Source organism: Ranitomeya imitator, chromosome 5 (genome assembly GCF_032444005.1).
Source record: "Ranitomeya imitator isolate aRanImi1 chromosome 5, aRanImi1.pri, whole genome shotgun sequence".
Taxonomy (NCBI): Eukaryota; Metazoa; Chordata; class Amphibia; order Anura; family Dendrobatidae; genus Ranitomeya; species Ranitomeya imitator.
Window position 1 is genome coordinate 294,972,371 of NC_091286.1, and position 12,745 is coordinate 294,985,115.

At 41.5% G+C, this 12,745-nt stretch overlaps 1 protein-coding gene across 2 annotated transcripts in view; it reads right to left on the reverse strand.

The window, feature by feature from the left end:
* Nucleotides 1–1,165: 1,165 nt before the first annotated feature.
* The window catches only part of NR2E1 (nuclear receptor subfamily 2 group E member 1), a 130,453-nt gene continuing 118,873 nt past the window's right edge, over nucleotides 1,166–12,745 (reverse strand). For both annotated transcript variants that reach the window (XM_069726259.1, XM_069726258.1), the window contains exon 9: nucleotides 1,166–1,808. In XM_069726259.1, coding sequence (XP_069582360.1) covers nucleotides 1,646–1,808 — 163 coding nt within the window. In that variant the 3' untranslated portion in view covers nucleotides 1,166–1,645. The remainder of the gene's footprint in view (nucleotides 1,809–12,745) is intronic.

The window sequence follows — 12,745 nt, forward strand, 5'->3', positions numbered from 1 at the left end:
TAGATACAGATCTTGTGTTACAGCCTGTATTAGAGCACATTATTCTGCATGCAAGTATTCTCAAAGTGTATAGCAATAAACCAGACAGCCACATTCACACTAGCAGTATGTGGTCAGTATTTTCCATCAGTATTTGTAAGCCAAAACCAGGAGTGGGTGATAAATACAGAATTGGTGACGTCTTTCTATTATACTTTTCCTCTGACTGTCCCACTCCTGGTTTTGGCTTAAAAATACTGATGGAAAATACTGAAGGTGTGAACGTGGCCTTACGGAAAGTGGCTCCTGGACATAATACAGGTGTAACTTGGGACCAGTAAAATATAACTAATACAATGTATTTATAATGCTGATATCTTTTATAGATATATTTAATTATAAGGTGTAACTGGTGCTCACATGTAAATATACACTTTAAATGGATGGTTTTAAAGGCCCCTTCACATTTAGCGACGCTGCAGCGATACCGACAACGATCCGAATCGCTGCAGCGTCGCTGTTTGGTCGCTGGAGAGCTGTCACACAGACCGCTCTCCAGCGACCAACGATGCCGGTAACCAGGGTAAACATCGGGTAACTAAGCGCAGGGCCGCGCTTAGTAACCCGATGTTTACCCTGGTTACCATGCTAAAAGTAAAAAAAAACAAACAGTACATACTTACCTACAGCCGTCTGTCCTCCAGCGCTGCGCTCTGCTTCTCTGCTCTCCTCCTGTACTGTCTGTGAGCCGGAAAGCAGAGCGGTGACGTCACCGCTCTGCTTTCCGGCTCACAGCCAGTACAGGAGGAGTGCAGAGCGCAGCGCTGGAGGACAGACAGCTGTAGGTAAGTATCTAGTGTTTGTTTTTTTTTACTTTTAGCATGGTAACCAGGGTAAACATCGGGTTACCAAGCGCGGCCCTGCGCTTAGTTACCCGATGTTTACCCTGGTTACCAGTGAAGACATCGCTGGATCGGTGTCACACACGCCGATCCAGCGATGTCTCCAGGGAGTCCAGCGATGAAATAAAGTTCTGGACTTTATTCAGTGACCAACGATCTCCCAGCAGGGGCCTGATCGTTGGTCGCTGTCACACATAACGATTTAATTAACGATATCGTTGCTACGTCACAAATAGCAACGATATCGTTAACAATATCGTTATGTGTGAAGGTACCTAAATGCCTGTGGCTTATTTAATGTGCAGATAAGAGATTATAGGGAGTCCGCAATAGATGTATCCGATGATTCTAGTGACTTGGTCCAACATTATCTATGTGACATTAGATGCATTGTAACGCATCCATCAATCCTATTATACATGTCCTTTATTTATATTTCTTGTAGGGCTGGTTTCTCATCGGAATTCTGGATTTTACTATAGAAGCTCAACAATGTTCATGACAAAACACTATTTTTATGTACATCTTGAGATAACTGGGCTTTTAAAAGGTACTTGAGAGTCATCCCCTGGATTTGTAGGCCAAACAGCACAAGCTACATCATGTGGCAGATTGCAGTCTAATAGAATGCACATCAATATGATGGCTATTTTTGACAAAAGTTCTCCACAATAATTGTGTCCTTGAGTCTTATTCCTTAGTAATAAATCTGCCAGTTGTCAGTCTTCTGTATAAGTGTAGGCTCTTTAGGTTGGTCTTCCAGGTTAGATATCACTAGACTTATACATATCTGATAGAAGCCGTGTGATAGGAACATTGCCAATAGTTTTCTTAAAAAAAACTTCCTCTATCGTGGATGGGCTTATGGACCGTAAAGCTGGTAGGAGCAGGAGAAGTTTCCCGAATCGGCAGGGCTGTGTAGGATACCTGTGAAACACAATGTGAAGAACACATAAGCTGTTTATCTGGGTGATAAATATATATAACACATAACCTTTACATGATTTTTTTTAATTAAAAAAATGTGAATGTGACTGGCCATCTGGCAATTCTGGCAAATGCCAGAAGGGCCTGTCTGGTCATGGGCTGCCTTGTCTGCTACATTGTTAACAGAATCGGTGTTCACAAGAGACCCATACTGTTAAGAATTGTGATGAAGCACAAAGTTGCTGACTCCGTCACTTACTCCAGCAGGTCACAGGTATCATTAGAAATATTGGTCTTGTAGAAAATCTTCCTTTCCTCCATCCATGGTAATACTAGTAATATATCCCATCTGGTTCATGGGGACGGGGACAACATGGGCCTGTGTGATTTCAAATGCCAGGACTGAATTTCAGCCCCAGTCTGTACCTGACTGAACAAACTATTTTCGTTCTTGCACTTTCACTTTTTTCTCCTTATGATTTCAAGAGTCATAAGGTTTCTTTTACTTTACCATTGACAAAGCTGTAAGGGCTGCTTTGTTGGACAAGTTGTAGTTTTGAATGACTCAATTCATTTTTTCATATAATGTACTGCAAAATGGGAAAAAAAATTCCAAGTGAATGGAAAAAGGGAGTGGGTGGGGAATGCAATTTCACCTGTATTTTGTTTTTACGGCGTTCATTGTGGAATAAAAATGACCTTGCAACATGATTACTGAGGTCAGTACAAACAGTCAAAACAATCTTGTATAGATTTTTCAGTGGTTAACCACTTATCAACATATGACATACTGGTGCATCATGTGTTGGCTCCTGAACTGACCCCACGTTTTTGCTGGCAGATGATGGCTGTGATATTCTGCCATCATTTGCCTCTAAAATCTGAGTATGAAGCGGACTCCCTCCCCAAGCTGTTAACCTGTTAAATGCCACTGTCAATGTCTGACAGCAGCATTTACAGCGAGCCAGTAGGATGTGTATCATTCTGTGCACCCATCGGTGCCTCCTCAATCTGATTAAATCACTGGGTGCTGATGGGTTGCTATGATGTCCTCAGGTTTGCTGAAGAACTTTGTGTCTGTCAAGTCAGTCCTGTGAACACCACAAAAAAACAATTCTGGAATTGCACTTTTTCGCAATTTAGAAATACTTGGAATCTTTGTCCCACTTTCTAGTACATCATGTGATAAAATGAAAGCTGTGATTTAAAAAGTACAACTCGTTCCACAAAAACCAAGCATTCATACGTCTATGATGTTGGAAAAATAAAAAAGTTATGAGCCTTCGAAGAAGGAGAGTAAAAAAATGAAAACCCAAAAATGCAAAATAGCCATGTCAGGAAGGGGGTTAAAAAAAATTCAGAGCTTCATAAAAAAAGTGTTTTTTCACATAGTCAGCTGTTTTAATTGGAATCATTGAGGTACACACAATGCTTTGTTCGCTTTTCTATTGCATTTTTTGGGGAGGTGCGATGATCAAAAACTGGCAGTTTTGGGATTTTCTTTTTTTTCTTTTTGGTTTTAAACCTACAGGTTAACTAATTTTATATTTGATAGATAAACCGTTTGTTTAAGTGGCAATAGTAAATGTGTATTTTTCTCTTTTTTTTAACAGTGAAAAGAGGGATGATTTAACAGGAACCTGTCATTTCAGAAAATGCTGTTTACCTGCAAAATATAGGATAACTCTGCGGGTAAATAGTGTTACGTTGCTGCTCGGATTCCATTTGGACCAATTTATTCTATCATTCAGTGTGCATCTGCGTTCTTATTTCCAGCTTGGATCGGATTACAATCGGATTGGAAAATAATTGCAGCATGCTGCGATTGTAATCGGAAATCAGATTGCATCCCGCAATAGAAATCAATGGGTGCGAGAAAAAAAAAATCTCACAGCACTTGGACCTTGCGAGTGCTGTCCAATTTTCACACAACGCTCTCATTTGAAAAGTCGGCAATTAATCTGCAAGGTTCTTAGTGCATAAATTGGCCAATTCATGTATGCACATCAACCACGGCAAAGTGACCTCCCTCTGATGGGTCCTACTCTACTGTACATGCCACTTTTGGGCCACCAACCTACAACTAAGGACAAACATGTCACTCTTGGGCAAAAGCCTACAATTTATGGGCAGGTAGAGCTGATTACGGCCACCTGCAAGGTCAAAGGGGGGGAGTGCAAGATCAGTCTGGAGGCAGCTAACATCCAGCAACCAAATAGAGAAAAAAACAACCAGCACTCCTAATGTGAACACGTGCACGCTGCATAACTGCATCATATAGACAAAAAAAGAAAACTGCAGCACATGTGCATGAATTTAGGCCATGTGAAAACACAGACAGACATTCAATATAGATATACTTCTTAAAAATATTTTTTTCACTAATTTAAAAAAAAAAATTCATAAAACTTACAGTCATGGATAAAAATTAAGATTCTTAGTGCATAAATTGGCCAATTCATGTTTTGAAAAAATTTTGTAAAAAATTATTTTTGAGACCTCACATGACTCTGTGGGCCAAAATATGGAAAAATTATAGCTCTCAAAATGTGGTAATGCACAAACTATTTTTTGCAATAAAAAGCGTCTTTTAGCGTGTGACAGCTGTCAAACATAAAAACCCAACATAAAAACCCACTATAAATACTAAATCAAAACCCCATTTATCACCCACTTAGTTAGGGAAAAATAATAAAATAAAAAATTTATTTATTTCCATTTTCCCTTTAGGATTAGGATTAGGGTTGGGGCTAAAGTTAGGGTTAGGGTTGGGGCTAAAGTTAGGGTTGGGGCTAGAGATGGGGTTAGGGTTTGGATTACGTTCATGGCTAGGATTAGGGTTGGGATTAGGGTTAGGGGTGTGTCAGGGTTAGGGGTGTGGTTAGGGTTATAGTTGGGATTAGGGTTAGGGGTGTGTTGGGGTTAGGGTTGTGGTTAGGGTTGGGATTAGGGGTGTTTGGGGGTTAGGGGTGTGTTGGGGTTAGAGTTGTAGTTAGGGTTGGGATTAGGGTTACGGGTGTGTTCGGGTTAGGGATGTGGTTATGGTTAGGGTTAGGATTAGGGTTAGGGGTATGTTGGGGTTAGGGTTGGAGTTAGAATTGGGGGGTTTCCACTGTTTAGGCACATCAGGGCTCTCCAAATGCAACATGGTGTCTAATCTCAATTCCAGCCAATTCTGCGTTGAAAAAGTAAAACGGTGCTCCTTCCCTTCTGAGCTCTGCCATGTGCCCAAACAGTGGTTTACTCCCACATGTGGGGTATCAGGGTATTCAGGACAAATTGTACAACAACTTTTGGGGCCCAATTTCTCCTGTTAACCTTGGGAAAATAAAAAATTTGGGGTGAAAAAAATCATTTTTGTGAAAAACATATGATTTTTTATTTTTACGGATCTACATTATAAACTTCTGTGAAGCACTTGGGGGTTCAGAGTGCTCACCACACATCTAGATAAGTTCCTTAGGGGTCTACTTTCCAAAATGATGTCACTTGTGGGGGGTTTCCACTGTTTAGGCGCATCAGAGGCTCTCCAAATGCGACATGGCATCCGATCTCAATTCCAGCCAATTTTGCATTGAAAAGTCAAACGGCACTCCTTCCCGTCCAAGCTCTGCCATGCGCCCAAACACTGGTTTACCCTTGGTAAAATAAAACAAATTGGATCTGAAGTAAATTTTCTGTGAAAAAAAGTTAAATGTTAATTTTTTTGACATTCCAAAAATTCCTGTGAAGCACCTGAAGGGTTAATAAACTTCTTGAATGTGGTTTTGAGCACCTTGAGGGGTACAGTTTTTAGAATGGTGTCACTTTGAGGTATATTCTATCATATAGACCCCTCAAAGTGACTTCAAATGTGATATGGTCCCTAAAAAGAAAATGATGTAAAAATGAGAAATCGCTGGTCAACTTTTAACCCTTATAACTCCCTAATAAAAAAAAATTTTGGTTCTAAAATTGCGCTGATGTAAAGTAGATATCTGGGAAATATTACTTATTATGTATTTTGTGTGACGTATCTGTGTGATTTTAGGGCATGAAAATTCAAGGTTGGAAAATTGCAAAATTTTAAAAATCTTCGCCAAATTTCCATTTTTTTCACAAATAAACGTAAGTCATATCAAATTAATTTTACCACTACAATATGTCTGAAGAAAACAATGTCAAAATCACTGGGATCCGTTGCAGCGTTCCAGAGTTATAACCTCATAAAGGGACAGTGGTCAGAATTGTAAAAATTGGCCCGGTCATTAACGTGCAAACAACCTTTGGGGTAAAGGGGTTAAGCAACAGAATATAACTCCTAGTAAATCAAACTTCTGTGAAATCAAACTGTCCACTTAGGAAGCAACACTGTTTGACAATCAATTTCACATGCTGTTGTGCAAATGAAATAGATAACAGATGGAAATTATTGGCAATTATCATGACATACTCAATAAAGGAGTGGTTCTGCAGGTGGGGACCACAGACCACATCTCAGTACCAATGCTTTCTGTCTGATGTTTTGGTCACTTTTGAATGTTGGTTGTGCTTTCACACTCGTGGCCGCATGTGACGAACTTTGCAACCCACACAAGGGGCTCAGGTAGTGCAGCTTATCCAGGATGGCACATCAATGCAAGCTGTGTCAAGAAGATTTGCTGTGTCTGTCAGCTGTTATGAATTCTGTTGTCGAACTCCCTCCTGTGGTCGTGAATGGTACTTCGGCGAGTTCTGTCTATGGGCTCCCTCTGGTGGCTATGAGTGAAGCTGCTGCTTCTGAGGTTCCTTACACAGGTGACGTGGTTTATCCTTTGGTCGGCTGCTCTATTTAACTCCTCTCAGATCGTTACTCCATGCCAGCTGTCAATGTTTTTGCATTGGTTCAGTTCGCTCCTGGATCTCTCTGGTGACCTGCCTTCTCCTGCAGAAGCTAAGTTCCTGATAGTCATTATTTGTTCTCTGTTTTTTTGTCCAGCTGGTTTTCATGATTCTGTCTTGCTAGCTGGAAGCTCTGGGATGTAGAGTGTCTTTTTTGCACACTCTGCGTGGTCTTTTGTAGGTTTTTGTGCTGATCGCAAAGTTACCTTTCCTATCCTCTGTCTATTTAGTAAGTCTGGCCTCCCTTTGCTGAAACCTGTTTCATCTCTGCGTTTGTGACTTCCATCTTTACTCACAGTCAATATATGTGGGGGGCTTCCTTTACCTTTGGGGAATTTCTCTGAGGCAAGGTAGGCTTTATTTTCTATCTCTAGGGCTAGATAGTTCTTAGGCTGTGACGAGGCGCCTAGGTCTGGTCAGGAGCGCTCCACGGCGATTTTTAGTGTGTGTGATAGGATTAGGGCTTGCGGTCAGCAGAGCTCCCACATCCCAGAGCTCGTCCTGTATGAGGTTTAACTATCAGGTCATTCCGGGTGCTCCTAACCACCAGGTCATAACAGTCAGCGTAGTGTCCAGAGGCTGGAGGCGCTAACAGGAGACAGGCCAGTAAACCAGGAGACGTGGAGGGGGCCATAGGAGAGCAATAACCCAGCAGTAGGACTGCTTCCTCAGCCTTTGTGCAAGGAGGAATAGGAGGAGAACTGCCAGAGCCCTGCAAAATGACCTACAGCAGGTCACAAATGTGCATGTGTCTGCACAAATGGTTAGAAACCAACTCCATGAGGATGGTCTGAGTGCCTGACGTCCACAGATGGGGTTGTACTCACAGCCCAACACCATGCAGGACACTTGGCATTTGCCACAGAACACCAGGATTGGCAAATTTGCCACTGGCGCCCCGAGCTCTTCACAGATGAAAGCAGGTTCACACTCAGCACATGTGACAGACGTGACAGAGTCAAGAGACACTGTGGAGAGTGATCTGCTTCCTGCAACATCCTTCAGCATGACCGGTTTGGCAGTGGGTCAGTAATGGTGTGGGGTGGCATTTCTTTGGAGGGGAGCACAACCCTCCATGTGCTCGCCAGAGATAGCTGGACTGCCATTAGGTACTGAGCTGAGACCATATGCTGGTGTGGTTGGCTCTGGGTTCCTCCTAATGTAGGACAATGCCAGACCTCATGTGGCTGGAGTGTGTCAGCAGTTCATGCAAGATGAAGGCATTGGAGCTATGGACTGGCCCGCCCGTTCCCCAGACCTGAATCCGATTGAACACATCTGGGATATCATGTCTCACACCATCCACCAATGTCACGTTGCACCACAGACTGTCCAGGAGTGGGCAGATGCTTTAGTCCAGGTCTGGGAGGAGGTCCCTCAGGAGACCATCCGCCACTACATCAGGAGCATGCCCAGGCATTGTAGGAAGGTCATACAGGCACGTGGAGGCCACATACACACCTACTGAGCATAATTTCCTTTTCTTGAAGCATTTCCACTGAAGTTGGGTCAGCCTGTAACTTTATTTTCCACTTTGATTTTGTGCATCATTCGAACTCCAGACCTCCGTATGATATTAGTTGTGATTTACGTTGATCATTTTTAGGTTTTATTATTCTCAACACTTTCCACTATGTAATGATTAAAGATTTACAACTGGAATATTTCATTCATTGATATCTAGGATGTGGGATTTCAGTGTTCCCTTTATTTTTTTGAGCAGTGCATAGATATATACACGTTTTGAAGAATATTTCCTTTGAAAATGGTGTGTAAATGACAGAGAATTTCTCTATGTAAAAGCTCATGTTAAAATCGGATAGCAATCTCACTGCATTCGGATGTAAATCAGATTCTAGGTGTGAAAAAACGGATTGTACTCTAATGAAAAACGCATGACACTTGCATTACACTCGTCTGACTTTGCAGGAACAAAATTGAACCAATTTTAAAATCATTTGTAAAGCACTTGTAAACCTGTCTGGGTTATCATCGCTACAGAAATGCCAGACATGTAGATGCCAAATGTGGTTAAGGCACACTGTGGGGTTCAGAAGGGAGGGGGGAATATGGATTTGGGAGCGCAGAATTCAGAGGATTTATTTTATGGTGCGAGGAGCCATAGGGCTTTTCCAGAGCCTTTGTGGTACCAATAGCGTGGAAGCCCCTTATATTTCCATTGACAGGTGACAGACATGAGTGGGGATTTGCTATTTTTTGTGGATTGAGTTAAAGGGAACCTGTCACCTGAATTTGGCAGGACAGGTTTGTGGTCATATGGGCGGGGTTTTTGGGTGTTTGTCTCACCCTTTCCTTACCCGCTGGCTGCATACTGGCCGCAATATTGGGTTGAAGTTCATGCTGTGTCCTCCGTAGTACACGCCTGCGCAAGGCAAGATTTTTGTGCATGCCTAAAAAGTCGTTGGGGGTTCCGTCTGAATCACGTATTTCAGAGAATGACATGGAAACCCCTGTGTAAGCACTCAGCGCAGATCACAGGATAAAAGTGAGATGAGCCTTACTGTGATCTTTAGAGGCAGAATTTAAAAAAAAAAGGTGAAGAATTGGTTTTATTTATTTTTTACGCCATTCCTCATGGGATATACAGTAAGTGATTAGGTGACTTTATTTTTCAGGTCGGTGCGATTACAGGGATACCAGATTTATAGCAGGCTTTTTATGTTTGGCTACTGTGACACACTAAAAGATGCTTTTTATTGCACACTGCCATATTTTGAAAGCTATAATTTTTCTATATTTCCTTCGACAGTCATGTGATGGCTTTTTTTTTGCGGGACGAGTTGTCGTTTTCATTGGTACCATTTTCGGTCACATAACATTTTTTGATCGCTTTCTATTCTGATTTTTGGGAAATTGAACAAAAAAGAGGAATTCGGGAATTGTTTTTTTTTTACATCATTCCACATGTGGTAAAATTGATAAGGTAGGTATATTTTTTTTTTTATGTTTTGGTTGTTTTTTTGATCACGTTTTACTCCACTTTTTATTTGGCAAAATGATTAAAAAGCATCATAGGTTTTTCTTTACGGTGTTCGCTTGTGGGACAGTTTTATGGGGCAGGTCGTCACTGACACGGTGATACCAAACTACCAAATGTGCACTTTTTTTTGTTCAGTTTTTTATTTTTTCATAAAAATTTATCAGAATTATATTGTTGTTATTGTTATTATTATATGAATGTTTTTGACATATTTTTACGTTTTTTAACTTTTTTACTTTATCTCAATGTGGACTTTCACTTTCAGCAGCCTGATCACAGTTAGCATCCATTGCATTGCTGATCGGAGTGCAGAGGGGGCTCCCTCCCTCTGCACTCCCGGTAAATGCTGTAATCGCTAGCGATTGCAGTATTTAGGAGGTTACAGTGCCACCCCTGCATTGAGTGCCTAAATTCAGCTGTCAGAATCAGTTGACACCCAGCGTCTATCACGTGCGCATAGCTTTTGTGGGCGTAAAATCGCCTGGACGTACCGTAAGGTCGGTAAGTAGCAGCTGACCAAGGAATACTGAGTACATCCAAGGTCGGTAAGGGATTAAAGTTATGTTTTTTATTAACCCCTTCATGACCCAGCCTATTTTGACCTTAAAGACCTTGCCGTTTTTTGCAATTCTGACCAGTGTCCCTTTATGAGGTAATAACTCAGGAACGCTTCAACGGATCCTAGCGGTTCTGAGATTGTTTTTTCGTGACATATTGGGCTTCATGTTAGTGGTAAATTTAGGTCAATAAATTCTGCGTTTATTTGTGATAAAAACGGAAATTTGGCGAAAATTTTGAAAATTTCGCAATTTTCACATTTTGAATTTTTATTCTGTTAAACCAGAGAGATATGTGACACAAAATAGTTAATAAATAACATTTCCCACATGTTTACTTTACATCAGCACAATTTTGGAAACAAAATTTTTTTTTGTTAGGAAGTTATAAGGGTTAAAATTTGACCAGCGATTTGTCATTTTTACAACGAAATTTACAAAACCATTTTTTTTAGGGACCACCTCACATTTGAAGTCAGTTTGAGGGGTCTATATGGCTGAAAATACCCAAAAGTGACACCATTCTAAAAACTGCACCCCTCAAGGTACTCAAAACCACATTCAAGAAGTTTATTAACCCTTCAGGTGCTTCACAACAGCAGAAGCAACATGGAAGGAAAAAATGAACATTTAACTTTTTAGTCACAAAAATTATCTTTTAGCAACAATTTTTTTATTTTCCCAATGGTAAAAGGAGAAACTGAACCACGAACGTTGTTGTCCAATTTGTCCTGAGTACGCTGATACCTCATATGTGAGGGTAAACCACTGTTTGGGCGCACGGCAGGGCTTGGAAGGGAAGGAGCGCCATTTGACTTTTTGAATCAAAAATTGGCTCCACTCTTTAGCGGACACCATGTCACGTTTGGAGAGCCCCCGTGTGCCTAAAAATTGGAGCTCCCCCACAAGTGACCCCATTTTGGAAACTAGACGCCCCAAGGAACTTATCTAGATCATAGTGAGCACTTTGAACCCCCAGGTGCTTCACAAATTAATCCGTAAAAATGAAAAAGTACTTTTTTTTCACAAAAAAATTCTTTTAGCCTCAATTTTTTCATTTTCACATGGGCAACAGGATAAAATGGATCCTAAAATGTGTTGGGCAATTTCTCCTGAGTACACCAATACCTCACATGTGGGGGTAAACCACTGTTTGGGCACATGGTAAGGCTCGGAAGGGAAGGAGCGCCATTTGACTTTTTGAATGAAAAATTATTTCCATCGTTAGCGGACACCATGTCGCGTTTGGAGAGCTCCTGTGTGCCTAAACATTGGCGCTCCCCCACAAGTGACCCCATTTTGGAAACTAGACCCCCCAAGGAACTTATTTAGATGCCTAGTGAGCACTTTAAACCCTCAGGTGCTTCACAAATTGATCTGTAAAAATGAAAAAGTACTTTTTTTTCACAAAAAAATTCTTTTCGCCTCAATTTTTTCATTTTCACATGGGCAGTAGGGTAAAATGGATCATAACATTTGTTGGGCAATTTCTCCCGAGTACGTCGATACCTCATATGTGGGGGTAAACCACTGTTTGGGCACTCGGCAAGGCTCGGAAGGGAAGGCGCGCCATTTGACTTTTTGAATGGAAAATTAGCTCCAATTGTTAGCGGACACCATGTCGCGTTTGGAGAGCCCCTGTGTGCCTAAACATTGGAGCTCCCCCACAAGTGACCCCATTTTGGAAACTAGACCCCCCAAGGAACTTATCTAGATGCATATTGAGCACTTTAAACCCCCAGGTGCTTCACAGAAGTTTATAACGCAGAGCCATGAAAATAAAAAATAATTTTTCTTTCCTCAAAAATGATTTTTTAGCCTGGAATTTCCTATTTTGCCAAGGATAATAGGAGAAATTGGACCCCAAATATTGTTGTCCTGTTTGTCCTGAGTACGCAGATACCCAATATCTGGGGGTAAACCACTGTTTGGGCGCACGGCAGGGCTCGGAAGGGATGGCACGCCATTTGGCTTTTTAAATGGAAAATTAGCTCCAATCATTAGCGGACACCATGTCACGTTTGGAGAGCCCCTGTGTGCCTAAACATTGGAGATCCCCCAGAAATGACACCATTTTGGAAACTAGACCCCCAAAGGAACTAATCTAGATGTGTGGTGAGGACTTTGAACCCCCAAGTGCTTCACAGAAGTTTATAACGCAGAGCCATGAAAAAAAAATAAAATTATTTTCTCAAAAATGATCTTTTAGCCTGCAATTTTTTATTTTCCCAAGGGTAACAGGAGAAATTTGACCCCAAAAGTTGTTGTCCAGTTTCTCCTGAGTACGATGATACCCCATATGTGGGGGTAAATCACTGTTTGGGCACATGCCGGGGCTCGGAAGTGAAGTAGTGACGTTTTGAAATGCAGACTTTGATGGAATGCTCTGTGGGCGTCACGTTGCGTTTGCAGAGCCCCTGATGTGGCTTAACAGTAGAAACCCCCCACAAGTGACCCCATTTTGGAAACTAGACCCCCAAAGGAACTTATCTAGATGTGTGGTGAGCACTTTGAACCCC